General features: G+C 48.4%; 3 protein-coding genes across 8 annotated transcripts in view; 2 read left to right on the top strand and 1 right to left on the bottom strand.

The window, feature by feature from the left end:
- Positions 1 to 5489, top strand: part of DCAF8 (DDB1 and CUL4 associated factor 8) — a 46201-nt gene extending 40712 nt beyond the window's left edge. For all 5 annotated transcript variants that reach the window (XM_080935544.1, XM_080935543.1, XM_080935546.1 and 2 more), the window contains 3 exons: positions 2260 to 2379; positions 2910 to 3026; positions 3675 to 5489. In XM_080935544.1, the coding sequence (XP_080791670.1) occupies positions 2260 to 2379; positions 2910 to 3026; positions 3675 to 3791 (354 nt within the window). In that variant the 3' untranslated portion in view covers positions 3792 to 5489. The remainder of the gene's footprint in view (positions 1 to 2259; positions 2380 to 2909; positions 3027 to 3674) is intronic.
- Positions 5490 to 5700: 211 nt separating this feature from the next.
- Positions 5701 to 15301, bottom strand: PEA15 (proliferation and apoptosis adaptor protein 15). 2 transcript variants are annotated; one of them, XM_080929859.1, is made up of 4 exons: positions 14756 to 14845; positions 9117 to 9290; positions 7866 to 8021; positions 5701 to 7705 (listed from the first exon to the last, which is right to left on the bottom strand). In XM_080929859.1, exons 2-4 carry the CDS (start codon positions 9286 to 9288, stop codon positions 7641 to 7643), a joined length of 393 nt encoding a protein of 130 aa, XP_080785985.1. In that variant the 5' UTR covers positions 9289 to 9290; positions 14756 to 14845; the 3' UTR covers positions 5701 to 7640. The 2 variants fall into 2 exon arrangements, with proteins under 2 accessions (XP_080785985.1, XP_080785984.1); XM_080929858.1 differs by lacking the exon at positions 14756 to 14845 and adding an exon at positions 15154 to 15301 and having other exon boundaries at positions 5702 to 7705.
- LOC308429133 (uncharacterized protein) lies at positions 10235 to 16395 on the top strand (the record flags this gene model as incomplete). Its single annotated transcript, XM_080927832.1, has 4 exons — positions 10235 to 10254; positions 14840 to 15335; positions 15517 to 15575; positions 16033 to 16395. The coding sequence occupies 4 exons, from the start codon at positions 10235 to 10237 to the stop codon at positions 16205 to 16207; spliced, it is 750 nt and encodes a 249-aa protein (XP_080783958.1). The 3' UTR covers positions 16208 to 16395.
- Between the last annotated feature and the right edge of the window lie 1631 nt (positions 16396 to 18026).

Here is an 18026-nt window from a genome sequence, read left to right as displayed (position 1 = left end):
TGAGGAATGGTCAGCTCTTATGTATCTCAATTACCATATTTCTTCCCCTTCCAGAATTAGGAGAGAGTTAAATACCTTATGTTTAAACAAGGGTTTTGAGCCACTGAAGAAAGGGAAGAGACAGTTTGAAAAAGTTACCTAAATCCTCTAAGACATGCTGGAGCTGCTTGGCCCCTCATCCTTTTCAGTCTTCCAAGCTGGAGCCTCAGAGTCCAGCTGTGACTTGATGATGCTTAGCAGAGAGGCTTTAGAGTTGAAAGTGCTTCCTTGGCAGTCAGGATCCCATTTCTTGTTTTCTTGGTCTGCTTCTGAGGATATTTGATATTTTATTCTAGTTTCCTCTAAATTGTTTGGATCTAGGACATATAGATCAAGTCTTCTATAGTCTGAATGTAAGAGGTTCTCTACTTCTTCAGTTTCCATTCCTTCAGAGGTCCCTCCTCTCACCTGTTCTGCAGTACACACATAGTAAGTCCAAAAGGACTGGTGAGTCTTTCTTGATCCTAAACTGTTGTTTTGCGCAGTGCTCTAGAAGCAAAGCCTTCTGCTGGCCAGTGTACTTCCAGCTCGGCTGACTCCATTCATCTTCATAGGAACAAGAGTTGGAGATGATTCCAAAGAACAGCTCCTTACTCTCCCAAGAGCTCTTCCATGGTCTATCCCATCCCCTACACCCCTTGCCCAGAGTTCTTTTCTCTGTGTAAGCATTATTGACAGGATAAGTGCTGGCGTTGAGACAGGTCTGGTGAAGTGACCGGCCCCTTGGCCTCTCAGCCCAGAGGTTCTCTGTCTGCTTCCTCTGCAGGCCAGTTCAGGAATTGTATAAAGTTCATTCTTTGATCCTCTTTCTGTTGGCTTTGTCTTAGGCTTAGGTCCCAAGGAATGTTCCTTTACCCACTTATTGATAAAACAGAGGTAGCTCTAGAGGACAGGTCTTTGGCAAGATTTCATAAGTGAATGGGTGGACAAACAATGTCAGGTTGTCTGTTGACAAGGATTCTGTACTGGAGTCTGTTCTCTAGTACTTCCTCCGCTCCCAAGCACATAGCCTAAAAGGAACTGCAGGAAGCCCATGTGAAATAGAAGGTTTTCTGTTAACTCTTAAATTCAGACTTAGATTTGGCCTTCTCTAGCCTGTTTTATTTGTAAATTCAAAGCTAAAGAAAACGAAGTAATCTTTATTCTCTGCGCCTGCCTTCCCTCTTCCTTAGCTGTAGTCTGAGTATGCAAGCACAGCAGCTAAGGCTGGTCCAGAGAAAACCAGAACTGGCTTTTTGCCAGAGTTTATTTTCTTGGACTATAGAGCAGCTGCAAGGCGGGGTGCTTTTCCTATCTGTTTCTCATCTGACTAAAAGCCTAAAAATGCTTCAGCAGCTACATCTGGGACTGGCTCTTCCGGTGGGGATGGGAACTGCCCTGCCCTGCCCTGCCCTGCCCTGCCCTGCCCTGCCCTGCCTTTCCCTGCCTTGCCCTGCCTTGCCCTGCCTTTCCCTGCCTTGCCCTGCCTTGCCCTGCCGGGTTAGGAAGCTCTTGTCTTCAAATCAAACAGCAGAGGGCATGGGTGCTTTCAGACAAAAGGAAATGTCTGTCATCCACTGTTTTTTCTACTGTTCAGTGAACGAGGGTGGCTGAAAACGATTCAGTGGAGAATCTGTGATACCTTGTGCTTTTTTATAGTTGGGTTTGCTATGCCCTTGGAGTAGGTAGCAAGATGTTGCCCTGTATGATAGAGTTTTTAAACAGACACTCCCCCATCCCCAGCCCCAGTTCATCTTCCTCTCAGCCTGATCCTCCAGTTACTAACAGTGCTTCGTGCACATAACTGCTCTCTGAACCTTCTCTGGAAGCACACTAGCAGATGCTGCTTTCCTCATTTTGGGGGGGAAAAGTCACTGGAAGAGTTGTGTTTTTTTCCCCCCAGCCTTGGGCAAATTGGAGCTTTAGATTCTGGAGTGAATGGGGTCTGTACCTCATTACCCTATGAAGCCAGCAGTAAACATGGCCAGTCACCACCTGCTCTTGGGACTATGTCTAGAGATGCAGGCTCCCCTTGTCTATATATTGGAAGTGTTTTAGACAGGCGGATTTTGTATCCAGTTTTTAGTCTCCTCTACTGCCAGGGCTCTTTGGATTTGGCTCAGGTGGGTTAGCCTGCCTCAGCCCAGGTCAAGGGCAACAATTTGGTTCAAGGTGGCCCTCGTTTTTTAAACTACACTCCCATATGTTCCTGAGCCTATGCTTGCTTTTCTCCTAAACCAGGTAAACTGTCTTGAGCCCCATCCTCACCTACCTGTTTTGGCAACCAGTGGCTTAGACCATGATGTGAAGATCTGGGCACCGACAGCTGAAGCCTCCACTGAGCTAACAGGGTTGAAGGATGTAAGTGGCCAGCTGAAGACATTGTACTTGTGCATATAACTGTTACTGTTCCTCCTCATCATAGGAGGGAATAGCTGTTGCTCAGCTCTTTAAAGGCATTGCTCTTATACATCTGAGCTCTGAAGTACTTCTAGTTAGAAAGTAGAAAGCATCTTTAGCAAAAGCTGTTTTACATTAAAGCATCCAACCTTCTCAGTGGCTGACCTTGGGCACCATTTGCTAATCTAATCTAGCTCTACATTAGTGTAATGATAACTGAAAGAACAATTTATTGGGACAAAAGACACAGTCTGCTTTGTGTGTGTGTGTACACACGCGCCTTGCAACTGCCCTACCACTGAGCTACATTCTAGCTGTTGGTTTTCAGAGACAAACTTTGAATGCTCAGCTCAGGCTGGCCCTGAATTTGTAATCCTAACTCCACCTTCAAGTGCTGGGTTACAGTCATCCAAACAGCAACACCCGTCTTGTTGATGAAAACCAGAGTCTCTTCTATTCATATACCTTCTCCCAACCCTTCTGGGTTCCAGGTGATCAAGAAGAACAAGCGAGAACGGGATGAAGACAGCTTGCATCACACTGACCTGTTTGATAGTCACATGCTGTGGTTCCTTATGCATCACCTGAGACAGAGACGCCATCATCGGGTAAGCTTCGGTTGGAAGTGAGTTCCCAAGAACTATGCTCCTTTAAAGAAAGCTAAATAGATTCATGGCTCACTTCTTGCTGCTTTAAAGAGGAATGGAGTGATCTTGGTTGGGTGTCCCATCTAATGAGGCCTTTATCCTCATTAGACCAACTAGTAGAGAGGAGGTGGTGTGTGATTTTTTTTTTTTTTTTTTTTTTGTCCTGTCACCATATATGCAGAGGAGTAGCTTTATTGTTGCGGTGGCTGGAGGGTCGGGAGAGTAGAGAAGGAATAATTGCTTGGGTGACCTGTGTTAACTGTCACTAAAGGTCTAGAGCAAGTCTCAAACACATTATTATTGAGAATGCAGCCACACTTCTTCTTTATATTACCTGTGTGGTGCAGAGACGGCTGAACAGTTCTAACAGAGACCAGATGGCCTAAAATGTTTACTGTCTGGCCTTTTAAGAAAAATCTAAGCCAGGTACAGTAGTAAGCACCATAATCCTAGCTACCATGGAGGCTGAGATAGGATTAAGAGTAAACAGGTCACCCTAAATTATTTAATTTAGAAGGGAAAAAAAGTTCTGCTCCCTGACCCAATCTAGATCTAACAATCTTATCCTTGGTCCAGGGACGTTACTAACAAGGATTTCCCATCCTACAGCGCTGGCGAGAACCTGGGGTTGGGGCCACAGATGCAGACTCTGATGAGTCTCCCAGCTCCTCAGACACATCCGACGAGGAGGAGGGCCCTGACCGGGTGCAGTGCATGCCATCCTGAGGCCCCAAATTTAGGAGGGATGGGCTGGGGCTTCCAACCCGATCCTGCCTGGGCAACTCTTTTTCAGTCCCAGGCCCTTACATTTAACAGAAATGCACTTTGGACTTTTTCTTTAAATAAAAGATATCTGAGGAGGACAGACCACAGGAGATTGAACCAGCAGAGAGCCCCTAGAAGTGAGAGATGAGACTGACCCTGAATGAGGTCCCATGGAAGGTGCAAAGGACTCAGAAAAATGGGCCTCCTCTGAAGCCTTTTGTCAACTGGCTTGGATAGGAAATGGGGCTTCTTTTTCTTATTTTTCTTTAACCTCCCTTGTTCTTTTGGGGGAGGGTGGGGGGGTACAGTACCAACTGTCCAGAGAGAAGGGTGGGAATGCCATTCTCTTTGGTTTGGGGTTTTCACCTTTTTTCCTCCCCTTTGTTTTTTAAGAAGTCTGACAGTTGCATTGTTTTTTGCCCCTGAGCAAGCACAGCCCGGGACCCTGTTTTTCTGGGAAATCCTTGAGCCTCCGCATTCTAGTGCTCTCTCCTCCCAGCTCGCAGTCCTGGTCCTGACCACAGTGCTTTGCACTGCAGTCTCACCCTCCAAATGGGGGTCTGGGGTACAGACTGTGGAGACGTGGGAGGGGCAAGAGGTGGAAAAACAGGAAGAAGTTACCTCTTGGTTTTGTTTTAACTGTTCAGTGGCAGCAATTTCTCTGTCCCTATCACTGTTAGAGGCCTAATTTTATATCTATAAATATATTAAAAAGCAAGTTAAACTTGGATGTATCAAGTTAAAATTATTGTCAGAAGTTTAAATACCTATATATTCTCTATGAATACAATGCAATAAAGGGACTTGAAGGACGAATGAACGAGAGAGTGATGCTGTAGAGGTGACATGGGTTGCTATCAGAGCCTGGGGCTTACCTGTAGCTTTTACGAGGCTTAAGGATGGAAGGATATTCAGATGTGCCCTTCTCTGCCTCAGTGCTGAGCTTTAGAAAAACAAATTCCTTTCAACTTTGCCTCAGGTCTTCTCATTTCCTTAAGTCGTGTGGGGGCTCCCAAGATTGCTCCTCTCATTAGAGGCTGGCCTGTCTTCATGACTGAAGTGTGACTTTAGGAAGGGGCATCACTGCTACCGACTGTCTCCTGGTTCTGTGTATAACAGAAAGCACACTCGCCCCCTCCCCTTAGCTGCTTGATTCTTTAAGCATTCGACTCCACACCAGCTCCCTTCCTAATGGAAGGATGAAGGGAGAACTTCCTGGGAATGGAGAGACAAGCCAGTGATTGGAGGACTTATGCTGGTGACTGGGGCTTAGACCTGTCTTCAGCACTGGCTACTGAGTATGAAAGTCCCTGTGGAATTCTTACCCTCAACGCTGTGCTGCTCTTCCTATGCCCCTGATGTTCACAAGATCCAGTTGGGAATCCTGCGTCCTGGGATGGCTGGATTTGACCTCACTGGGCCAGGAGGAAGGGGGAGAGAGTGGAGGGTGTATTCTACACTTTCCTCCTGACCCCCTGACCCCGTCCAGCAGCGCAGACCAGATGCCAGCTCCTGGGCTTCCTTCATGAGCAGGGGCGTGTGTGGTAACTGAGTAGTCTTATGTCCTCACTGCTAGAGGGATGATGAGGTGGGCTTAAAAACCATGCACTCTGGAATTTGTTGTATTTTTTCTCAGTAAAGCTTTTCCCCTGACTGCTGCTTTGTGTGGTATGTGGTCCATTTATTTGTGATAGAGTACTTTTGTTTCTTCCAGTATACATGCTTGATTTTGCTCATACTTAAAAAGTCTGGGATATCTCTTCTTCTAGTGCTTGAGCTATAGAAGAATGTTGTAAGTGCAGTAGGTCTGTTTATGTCAGTGATACTTAAAAGATTGGGGCACATTATTTGGAGGTGTTTTCCAGTTCCTTATTCAGTGAGTGATAATAGGGGAAACACTACTGCACATCCCTCCCAGTCAGTCAGAGATTCCCAAACTCTTAGTGACCCACAGATTCTGAATCAGTCAGGTACAGTACAGTCAGTCACCTTTATTCCAGGGTTAGAACAAGGCCGTGCACGCTGCAGACAGAGGGACACAGGCTAGGGGCAACCTCACAGCAGCACAAGGGTAGCAGGGTAAGTGAGTGTATTAGGGCAGGTTAGTGTGTTTAAGGTTTGTTTTTTTGCCTTACAGAAACTGCTGAGAAGCACCCTCTTTCTCCTGTGTCTTCCATAAGGAAAGCTCCATCTCACTCTTGCTCTCATGTAACACCCCAGATGGAAGGATGCTACCCATAGTTCCTTTCTCCCAGTTGTATAAGGATTTCTTGTCTTAAGGAGAAGCCAGGCAGGACTAGGGAGACTTAGGAAGGACCTTTAAGGCAAAACTGGAGTCTTCGAGGTGTGTGTGTTAAGGCAGGTGTCTGCAGCAGTGGCCAGAGGAGATGGGCAAACCCTCTTCTGACAGCCAGTCTTCCCTTCCCTGTGAAGTTTTGCTCCCAGATCCTTCAACTTTCTCTAAATTGTCTCTTAGCTCAAATGTAAATGTAATGTTTGTTATGGTTAGTTGAAATGTTTTCTATTTGGACTATGTAACAATTTGGCTCTGCCACTCCCTTTACTGTGGCATCTTCCTCCCACTCCCGCTCTGGCCTAGACAATAAGTTAATGCTAAAAACCACAAAAAAGGGCAGACATGGCAGTGCGGGTTTAATATACATATATGTAGAATATATATGTACACACAGTTAGCACGGTCAAGATGGGGCAGGGCATCTTGGGACAGGCAGGAGGCTGGGTTCACTCACTGTACTCTAGTGACTTGGCTGTGTGGCATCCACAAACCCAAATGAGAAAGGTTACCAATTCCCTTCCTGGATTGAATTGGGGTGGTAGTCAGTGCAAAGGAAACACTGTAAGTATTTCTTGCTTGGAGAATTCTAAACTGGAGAGGAAAGGTTGCCCACAATACCCATATTGGGACTCTGTAGGTTGTGGGCAGGTTGGGGTTAAAACCTAAGGATCTCACTCCCCAATCTCTCTAGGCTCCCAGTCAGTATACCCACAGTCTGTATTTAGAAACTGAGGAGCAGAAAGTGGGCCTGTCTCTGCCTGCATCCCTAGCTCAGGCTCAGTAGTGCATGGTCCCAGCATATTCTCTCCAGAGCAGAAGTTGGGAGAACATTAAATGCTGGCTTCTCCATTGGGGTTTTATCTATGGGACCAGGAAAGGATCTAGTGGTCTTCTCATTAAGATTTCTGGCTCATCTGCATCCCAGGCCCATGACAAGGGCATACAGTAAGGCCCACTGCACTCAGGACCTCAGCCTAAGGAATAGCGGGAAGCTGGATTCTAGCCAGTCCAGCATAGAGATACAAACACTGATTCTGGCTTTTCTTTGTCCCTTACAGGTGGAGGTTGAATAGCCTCTTTACCTTCCTTCCCCACTGGTTTTCTTTCGATCTAACCATCTCTCCCATACCTCATCTTCACCATAGCTCCTCAGTGTAGGAAAATGCAGGTCCTTTCTGCTTCCATACTTTAAAGATGTGGGGGAAGAATGGAGGAAAGGGGAGGAGGAATGTGCCAGTTTCTGTTTACATAGAAAAAGCGTCCACCTCCCCCTATAGTGGGGGGAATTAAGTCCCCCCTCCCTTGACTCCAATCCCCTCATGAGGAGGAGGAACTAGATGAGCTAGACAGACAGACAGCCAGAGCGTGCGCACACGCACACACACGCGCATAGTAAGGGTTAGGACCAAGTTAGTAAATGGGTGGAGCAAGGGGTTGCCCTAGCCCCTCCCATTGATGATGGGGAGGGAGTGGTCTGATGAAGATCCAACCTTCCTCCTCTTCCTCCCCCTTGCTCAGGCCTTCTTTGGTGGGGGAGCCAATTTGATGATTTCTTCCTCAGAGGGCTGCCGGATAATGTCTAAAAAAACAGAGGGGTGTGCCCAGAGATGGAGGTTGCCAGGCAGGCTCATTGAGCATCAACCTCCTCTCCCCAAATTCAGAATGACCTTCCACTCTAAAAATACAGCAGTCAGGCAGGGAGGTCAGAAGCGTAGCATGCCACAGGTATGGCCTCTTACCTTTATACTTCTTGGCACTGGGGATGCGGGTCAGCTTGGTGTCCAGCTCGTCCTCCTCAGAGATCTTCAGCACACGGGTTCTGTAGTCAACCACCATAGTGAGCAGGTCAGGACGGCGGGATATCTCAAAGATGTGCTCAATGTAGGAGAGGTTGTCTGGAGGAAGGCAGTTTGTGTCAGAGCTAGGCAATCGTGGTCAGCTTTTACCCTATCAAAACTGGGATTCTTGAACCATGACTGAGCTGCTGGTGTTAGTTATTGGAGGGAACCAAAGTGAAAGAATGGGATACTGAATCAGTGAAAGAAAGTTTGAGGCAACCAAACACAGTTCCAGAGGATGCTCCTTAGAGGGATGGGTGCTTAGCCAATGAGATCCCCTAGGGTATAAATGAAAAAGACAGACTTTGGGCTAGATACAAGTTCATCCTAGGGGAAGGGACAATAGAAAGGCTGCCTTCAGAATTACCCACACCCACCCTGTCCTTCCACTTTCTTTCCAAATGAGTATCAGGGAGAAATCCCAGACCACACAGAACAGGAAGGTGAGGTCCACAGCCAATTAGAGACATTCTGAGCCTAGTAAGGAAAGTTACCTAAGTGAGAAAGGACTGACACCACCAGGCTGGCTTAAGGTTGCCATCAGATCATCTGGCTCCTGTCCTGATTGTTGCGATACTCTTAATTGTAAAAGGTCCTCCTTTGGCTTTCCTCCAGACCAAATATTTTTAGCCCAGCTAATATGGACTGTGTTCTTTTGTTTAACAGGTTCTCTGGGCTCTACTTTAGACATCCCATTTGCCTTTGGGGGCTGTCTATTATCATCAGCAACAACTTGGGGAGGGGGCTGGCTCTCCTCTTTCACTGTGAGCCCTGGACCCTCTTGTTAGGCATGCATAGCAAGTACTTTTTCCTGCTATCCCACTAGCTCTTGGGACCGTCTTACACACCAGTTGACCCTGCAAGCCCCAGCCGCATGGTCTTGCTGTAATTCAGTGTCTTCCTCCTACCTCTAAAAGGCAGCAGTCTCTAAAAGTGGTTCTAAGTTCTACCACTTTTAAATTCTGTTTTCATGTGCCATTACACAGGTAGTGATAGTGCAGGAGTTCTGAACAACACTGCACTAAAGAAACCTGTCTGACAACTCCTGTCCTCCTTTGGAGCAGATCATCTTACGCCGCATCATCATAGGGTTTCCCTTTGTGTAAGAGGCTTGTGTTCTGTTTGCTGACTGAGCAGAGCCCCCTCCACAACCTTTGTCCAGCTTGTTGTGGCTCTCCAGGAAGCTAAACCAGGCACTGCCTGTGGTGATCTCATCACTCTTCTCACTGGGGATGTCCTCCTTGCAGGCTGACTTGAGCTGTTCCAGGTCTTCGAGGGTGATATTGTTGGTCAGGTCTTGAAGGAGAGTCCCGTACTCTGCCATGACTGAGGGGAAGGTGATAAAGAAGAGCAAACTGAGCTTACTGTCCAGGCTCCGGTTCAAGTCTACCTGAGACTTACCCCTACCCCCAGCAACATGCACACGTGCACACATACTTTGTCCTGCCAGGGTACCTCAAATAAAGAGGTTTCGGAGAGTGAGCAGGTCTGGAGGGAGAAAGGGAAAGCCCTGTAAAGCAGGAAGAAACTTAGGAAAGCTAGGAGCCATTATGGAGCCTAGAGTGATAAGTCACACACACACACCACCCCCCCATACACAATCTTTTTCCCTCCCTTAACAGTAACCCTGGCAACAGCTCCCCTGACTGAGGAGGCGGTTACCACAGCAACAGTCTTAAGACTTTCTTGCAGTCTCCCAAGTACCCCCTCCTCAATAGCCCCACCTACCTATAACTCCTCCCCCTGTCACAGGCTTGCCTAGCAGTGAGCCACTAAACAGGAGCTAGGATTGGTTGAAGCCCATGTGTTCCACCATTCTTCCCCAAAAGCAAAGGGGTCCCTCATTACATCTTCCCACCACTCCACTGATGGTTTTGGATGTGTGCCTAGTTACTTGGCCTGATGGGTCGCTGGCCCCTCCATACTTACTCCTGCATTAGATAATTAGGTCTTAGGGTAGCAGAGAGCACTGGGCCACCCCCCTTTATGGAGCCCATTTTCTCCCTTGATAGTTGACTGGGCCCCAACTCGCCTTCTCTCCTAGCCTTTGTGCTGTGCCTGCAGCCCCCGCGCCCAAGAATACCAAGCGGCTGGCTCTGGCCCCCTGCCCAGTTCCCAGGCAGGCTGGGTGATGGGGGGAGGGGAGTTCAGATGTAGCTTTCAGAATATGGCAGCAAGGGACATTACTAACCTTTTATCAGCATCCTTTGATACTACCAGGAGTCTGGCCTCCCACAGGTTAGGCTAGATCTGACTGAGGCCTTTGTACCATGTCTTTCATGATCCTTAGGTGAGAAGGGAAACACCCAAGGACACCCTTCACTGAGATAGGAACTATGGCAAAAATAAAAAGGCCAGACTTGGGGCTGCAGAGATGGCTCAAAGGTAGTACTGGCTACTAAGGGAACCTAGATTCAATTCCCAGCACCAACACGGCAGTTCACACCTGGCAGTTTCAGGGGACTTGACACCCTCACGCAGACAATGTGTGCAGGCAAAACACCAGTGTATGTTATTTTTTCTTAAAGCCCTCAGAACATGGATTTGATAAAATGTGAATTCCAGTGGTAAGCTAAAATCAGGGATCTGAGCATAGTAACTTCGCCTATAATTCCGGGACCCAGGTGTGTGAGGCAGGGAGGTTGCTGCAAGTTTAAGGCCAGCCTGGACTGCACACCAAAGCCTGTTTCAAATAAGGACCTGTTTCCTGCAACCAGTGTATGTTTCACAGTCAGAAAATTAAAGCACTGAAAAAGTAAACATCATAAACATTCTGTGGCTAGACAAAAAGGTGGGCAAGAAGCTCCATGGCCTTAGAACTGACCACTGCTGCCCATGCACCAACCCAACTCTGAGCTGAAGCTGGCAGATCAAAGGGGCCAGCCTGACAAACCTGTTCTCAATTCCAGCCTCTGCTGTAGGGGGACTGAGGCAGAGCCATGGAGATTGCGTAGTAAGTATGGACCCAGAAGCTCTTATTCCCAGCCCCCTACTTTGACCAGAATAAACAAACCATCCTTGTTGGCAGGCACCGTGACACACACAAACAATAAGCCAGACAGCAGGCCTAGCACGACCCCGAGAAGAATCAGCAGGAAACATTTTGACTTGCACACCCAGGTGCCACCAGACAGAAGGGCCCAGCAGTGGTCCTGCCAGGCAGGGCAGGGACAATGCTCTCTGACTGTCAGCACCAGGAACCATCTCTGCCTGGAAATCTAGGTCACAGCAGCAAGCTCTGGAGCCCAGCCCCGCCTCCACTGATAATCCTAGGGCAGAAAAGGGGATATGGGGGAGGGGCTGGAGGGGGCTGAAAAATAGCATAGGATGGAGACAAGACCCTGCTCCAAATGAAGCACCAGGACCAAACCCTCATTGGAAAGGGGGTCGGGTCACGCTGCCTTGATTTCACAGGGAAGAGGAGTTTGTAAATAGAGAACTGCTGTGGGAAGAGTGTGGAACGCTGTGTGTGAAGCTCTTGGGAGGAGTTAAGATTTAGGGCTCTGGATCTAAAACACAGATAGATCTACTGGGGTAGTAGGCGGGAAAGGATTAATGTGTGTAACACACACACCCCACAAAGGTTGGGGGCAGTAGGTAGCTTTCCAAGAGTAAAACATACAAGAAGGTCCTAGAGAGGAATGTGGGCAGAGATGTATAAAGGGACACACTTAGATGTTGCCGGGTGAGAAGAGAGGTACGGGGAAGATACTGTAGGTGTATCTGGATGTTCTGGTAATGGAGACTGGAGCAGCATTAGTTGTGAGCTTATGTGAGTTGTATGTTTGTATTTGGGCCAGTTAAGAGTAGGCAAAAACACATAGACTCATATCCAGAGGGGTGAGGAAAGCCTACAGTAGGACAGAAGAGAGTCAGCCTTGGGAAAGGCTGTACATGAGGAATTCAGTGTGTGGGGGGGTGGGGGACAAGCAGAGTCCACAGGGCTGAAGGCTACACTCAGCTGTTACCATAGCAACCTCAGTTCAGGGTGCCCCACCCCCCAGTCATTAGAACAATGACTCTGCCCTGGGAAGTGTGAGGAGGTGCTAAGGGCCAGAAAGGATAGGGATGGGGGCTCTTGAGGGAGCAGTGAAGGAATCAGCTACCATTTGCCCAGGGCCAGCTGTGAAGAGGCAGGGGCAGAGAAGTTAGATCGTGGAGGGCGCAGGATGTTCTCTCCAACGACGTTCAGGTTTCACTAATCAGCTGCTATTATCCCTGGCTGGTCAATCTGGTTATGGCAGGGTTTGGCAGAGCTTGCCTTTTTCAACCTCACCAAAGATTTCAGATTTCTAAGGGCCTAAGGAGAGAAGTCTGCCCTTCTGTCTCTGAGAAATTCCCATCTCTGGAGGATTACCTCAGAAACACTGGGCTGAGGCCATTCCTGGGACAGGATACCAGGGCAGGAACTGAGAACCGGAGCTGAGGCTGTCAGGAAGTTAGTTCCCTCCCATTTCATTCTGTGTTCTGTTCACTGCTTCCTCACACCTCCCTCCCGCCCTCCCTCCCTCTCCCAAGCTGGCTCTAGGCATAGCCTTGACCACCGTGAATGCTGAAGAAGGGGCCTTTTAGGTAAGGGTCCCAGAAGACTGGCAGATGCTAGCCCTGAATATGTGCTCAGAGCAGCCTAGCAAAGGTGCTGTGGTGGAGGTGGTGGCACCAACATCATTTCTGAGCATTTTGACACTAATGGTAGTGTCAAGTTCTGGTTGATTATCCGCTTTTCCAGAGCATTTGGTTCCAGATAGGAAATGTAAAAAGGAAGCCTGAGGATTAAATGTTACTCCTTCCTCCACATCTGCTACAGCTGCCAAAGGCTGAGGGGAGGGGCGATCCTATTACAGCCAGCAGAGGCGATTCCTAGATTCCTAGGCACTCACTCAGGTCGGCCAGCCTCGTGGGAAGTTGGGAACTGGAGGAAGTAACCAGCGGAAACAGGTGGGAAGGGCGTGAGCAGGGCTGCAGCTATTGTAAGTCAGTGCTACCTGGGCCTCAAATCCACAAAGCCAACAGTGTGTTTCTTTCAGTATCTTAACCGGCTTCTTCCCCCAACCTTTTAATCTAGCTTTGGGTATCTCAGCAGACACTCTTCTTTCTTCCTGTAACAAAGAAGGAGGTTTTACGGATCCAAGGTCAGCCTGGGAGTAGGGCTCCAAAATGTACATCTAAAAGGAAAAACAGGTTGTCTCTGGGAAGGGAAACCAAGATGGAGGCAGTCAGAGACAGCTGGCATAGAATTAGACAGGGCAGAGCAGGGCTTCATGGTTGTGAGCAGAGAGAGATGGGCCCTGTTGACTCCCCAGACTAGCTCTTCACATCTTCCCAGCTTTTCCCTTCCTCAACTAGTTCCTCTCTCCCCAGTCACTTTTAGGTTTTTTTTCTACCTCTTTCAGCTACTTTGGAGAGGGGGGTGTCTTTTTTGTAATTTTGTCTCCCACGCCCCTCCCGCCTTGGAGGACCAAACCCAGGGCCTTGGGCTTGACAGGCAGCACTCTACCATTGAGCTAAATTCCCAACCCCCTTTTATCCTTTTAATGTGCATTCAGACCCTCCAGTTGTTCCTATTCACGCATCCCATTTGGTGGTAGCCATGGATACATTTGAACTTCCCAAGACTCAGTTTTCCCCACCTAAATACCCAGAGCTACCATAAGGAAGGGAAGAGCCTCCATAAGGGAAAAGAAAAAGGTCGACTGGCAGGGCCTGAATATGTACTGGGTGGCTACTGACCAGCTGGCAGAGATGACCCTCTTGACATTGTACATGAAGATATGTGTGTGAGGTACAGTGTGGCTTTGTGCCCTTATGTATGACGGTGTATGCACACCTGCCGAGCACAGGTGCCACACAAGTAGTAGGCAGTCAGGGAAGCTGGCAGCCTAAGGAACGCCTGCAGTCTCCCCGCTAGAGTGTTTAACCGCAAAGGGAAGAGCAATTAACACTAATCACTCCTACAGCCTGGGGGCCAGACACATAACCCAGAGAAACAAGACCCAGAGGTGCATTGGTTCCTCCCAACTCCCTGCTTTCCCCTCCCTAACTTGTGATTCTCTTTCGCCTCCTCTCCAGGGCTCTTCCTGTTCCTCTGACCACCTCTTTCCTTTTCTCTCTGGTTCTCAGGCCAGATCTCTCTGCCTTCTCACACATTCCTCTCATTCTCCCTCTGCCTTGGGTTCCATCCTTGGCTGACTCATTCCTTTCACCCTCTTCCTGGCTTCTACTACTTCCTCCATCCTTTGGCCATACTGATGTCCAGAATCTAGCCACTCCCAGGTACCCTGTGCTCTAAACTTGCAGCCAGCAACAGAGGTCACAGGAAGCCCCTCACCCAGGTAAGAGCACAGGCTCACCAGTCCTTGAGGTATTGCCCACTAAAATGTAAAATCTGGGTGTGTTTGTGGACAGTGGTCCTTTTCCACCCACTGCTGAACATTCTTGTTAAGACTAATGTCTTGGAGGTGGTGCTTGTTGGTCAAGGAGACTCCACATGGGAGGTAACAAACGGGCTGTGCTGGGTGGGTGGGTGGATGCGTAGTGCAGGGATGTTGTGATTTGGTTTGTATGAGAGGATGTGTGTAAGTCACATGGGTGTGTATCACTGTGTGGTTGGCTGTCTTTTTTTCTTAAAGGTGTGTTTGTGTCCCTGTCGGTTTTGACACGAATTATTTTAAAAATTAACTGGGGTCTTTATGTTGGCTACATCATTCCTGTGTATCCCCAGCTCCTTTCCTCCAAGCAGGCTTCCCCCAATCCCACTTTCCTCAGACGCAGTAAGCTGGGTGTGAGAGTACCTGAACCAGTTGCCTGCTGCCGAGGAACTGAGGCAAGGCTTGAGTTGAGTCTGGACGCCTGCAGAGGCGAGTCTGAAGCTAAAGCGAGGAGGGAGGGGCGGGAGCTGGCCTGGCTTGGCCGGCTGGGCGGGAAGCAGGCTACATCCTAATCCCCAGGCCCCATCGGACTCCCAAACTGCTGTTCAGCACAGAATGGGCGGATGAAGCCACGCTGCCTGTAGCACACTCCAGTCTCTGGATACACCGACAGAGATGGACCCCACGGAGCCTGACACGGTGGACCTGTCTGAATCCTCAAGCTCCCCTATTTGTCCCCTGCCTCGGAGATCGTGACCCTCCAAACCCAGACCCCCAATCTACCTCCTCCCCACGATACATTTCCCCTCTGCCCCTCTCACCGCCTCCGGAGCTGAGAGCTCAGGGTGCGGGCACTCCCGGATCCCCGGTTCCTAAGCAGCGTCTGGAGCCTGCTCCTTGGCTCCTACCACCGCTGCCGCCGATCCTGCCGCCGCCGCCTCTTCCGCCCGTGGAGCAGAGCCTGAGCCCAGCACCGCCTCACCCCACCCGACTGGACGGTGATGTCAGAGCCGGGGAGGGGCGGGGGGCGGGGAGAGGCGAGGAAAGGGGGAGGGGAGACAGAAGGGGACAGGGACTGGGGGCTGGGGTTCTGTAAGGCTCTTAGGATGGGGACAGGACTGGGATGGAGTATGGGCTCTGCCTCTTCCCATTCAACTGTGGAAAGATCATTTTTTTTTTCCTAGTGGGTCACTTTCCTGTCCCCTGACCTTTGGATGATCACGACGACCAGGACCCCTGGAAGGTAGATAGATCAGTTTGGATTGGGGAATTTGGAAAGCCTGTAGCCTCTGGGTTCTCTTAGCACTTTACTTTGGTATTTAGAAAAACCTCCTTCCTCGCCTTATAGATGAGGGAATCAGTAGAAAACAATCAAGTTTATCCACGCTCAGAATAGAAATGGGACAGGGGCAGGCAGCAACAGGGGAATCTTTTACTTGGCCGGGAGCCATGATCTCTTCTGTTTAATAGCAGCTGGACCTCTGTGCTCCTCCTGCCTTTCTCAAATATACCCCGCACACACCCCCACACACCCCCATACACTATGATGTAATTTTATTTTCTGGGGAAAAAAGCCATGAGCTCAGCATGCAAATATAGACAACAAAGCCACACTTAGCTATCTGCTAGCTCTGTCCCTCTGCCTAGGCCAGTGTGATAATTCTCACTTCCCCTAAACCTCAGGGACTTTCCTCCCCCAGATCCTCAGCCAGGCTGAAAGAGGGAAGAATTGGAGAAGCATTAGGGGTTCCAGCTCAGCTCTGGAAGTGTCTGACCCTGAGAACGTCTTCAGTGTTTGCACACTACCAGGAACTCCCCATCTTGCCTTCAACTCCAGCTGATCAGAGACCCCCTCCTCTTCTCATCCTCATATGAGCCCTTTCTCTCTTGGGGCCACACTTCTGGGAGAAGCAGGTCCTGGTCCTGCGCCTTGGGTTTCCTATGTAGCACTTCTCTTTGCTCGTATCCCCCAGCGTGGCTGCCCAGGGTCAGAATCTATCTTGTTGACCCATCTTTGAGATGTACACAGACATGTCGCATTTAAATGAAATAAATCAGGAAGAGCAAGAGAATGTGGTCTTTATACTTACTGTTTCCTTAGACAAATTAAGTCCATAAAGTTAAAGATACCAGTGTTCAATTCATAGGGTTCTTCTGAGAAAGTTTTTAGGGACTGATACCAGATAGGTGCAAAAAAAAAAAAAAAAAAAAAAAAAAAAAAAGAAAAGAAAAAGTCATTCACTTAGTCTAGTATCTTTTGCTGATCTATATGATGCAGACCTCATCCCATTTTTATGATGTAACCTAATACCCATTTACCTATTCGTTATCCATTACATGTGAATAGGTTGATTAAACATTTGGTTTCTGCATAACACTCCCTGGATTTGACTGTGGAGAGTGAAAACATCTCTAATTTTTGGGCTTATTTTTCTATACTTAGACATTCAATAACATTACACTGCCTTACCAAAAACTAGCATCATGCATGACATGGTGGTATACATACACCTGTCAAGACTTAGAATGTTGAGGCAGGAGGATTCCCATCTTGGGCTACGTAGTGATACCCTATCTAGAAACAACAACAAGCCATGTCTCCTTACTTAGAAGCTTTTTCAGGAGTTTGGTCCTTTCATGCTCCCGACTTGTATGTGCTTACTCACACCTGAGCCTGTCCTGGGGAGCACACAAGTCCTTTTTGTAGAAGTCTAACATATCTAAGTCTAGGGGATGCTCTTGGTTCAAGCAGCAGTACCACTTCATTACCACGGATTCTCCCAAACTTACTCAGATTAAAACAGTTTCTGACAAGAAACGGGGGCTCCTTCCTCTTCCTTTACATCACCTCTCCTCCCTAAGTCTGTCGTGGCTTTTGCTACTAGATGAAATGTTCCTTTCTCCAGCTGATAGGATTTAATTCAGGCAACTCTACCAAACCACCCCATTATGCTTACCCAGCCTCATGGCCACAGCTTGAATTTCTCTTTACTTTTCAGACCTCTAATGTGACAAACACACCCTGCTGATGCTTCTGCAATTTTTGTTTGTTTGTTTGTTCTTTCTTTGACTGGAATGTCCCTGTCCTAATTCCTTTGCAGGTAGTCAAAGCCTATTCTTTAGTAGAGGGCCCAGAGAAGATTTGCTTCCATCGTGGAAGTCGCCAATCCCATTTTGTTGTTGCTTGCTTTGTTTGTTTGTTTTCTTAGATAGGATTCTTCTGTGTAGCCGTGGTGTCCTGGAACTCCATCTGTAGACCAGGCTAGCCTCTAATTCACAGAGATTCACCTGCCTCTGCTCCCTGAGTGTTGGGATTAGAGGTATGCCACCAGCATCCAGTTTACCTAGTCCATTATCCCTCCTTTCTACCTGGCTTTTTCATCCTTTATTAAACAAATATAGGACACTTCTTTATGTACCAGGCCATATGAAAATAGAGCAGAGGCCTGGGTCCCTGCTGTACTGGGCACATTAAGTACAAGAATGGGGTACTCAGAAAGAGACAGCAGGGTCATTAGAGTCTGGGGAGACCGCACTAAGAAAGGTCAGTCCTGATGTTCAGATGGAGAGCGGCTGGGAGGGCACTGGTAAGTGGCACATCATCATTACATGTTGCTAGGTTTAGGGTGCTTGTCTTGACTTTTCAGACAGACTAGCCACCTCCAGAGCAGGGACAGGCCTGGCACTCTCTGTT

Source organism: Micromys minutus (genome assembly GCF_963924665.1).
Source record: "Micromys minutus genome assembly, chromosome: 1".
Lineage (NCBI taxonomy): Eukaryota > Metazoa > Chordata > Mammalia > Rodentia > Muridae > Micromys > Micromys minutus.
This window is presented reverse-complemented; position numbering and strand designations above follow the sequence as displayed.

Excerpts from the sequence above, each read along its gene's own strand:
- PEA15 (XM_080929858.1), bottom strand. The coding sequence starts at position 9,288 with ATGGCAGAGTACGGGACTCTCCTTCAAGACCTGACCAACAATATCACC. Across the intron at positions 8,022-9,116 it reads CCACAACAAGCTGGACAAAG|ACAACCTCTCCTACATTGAG; the intron begins GTTGTGGAGGGG and ends GCCTTCCTCCAG. Across the intron at positions 7,706-7,865 it reads CAGTGCCAAGAAGTATAAAG|ACATTATCCGGCAGCCCTCT; the intron begins GTAAGAGGCCAT and ends CTGTTTTTTTAG.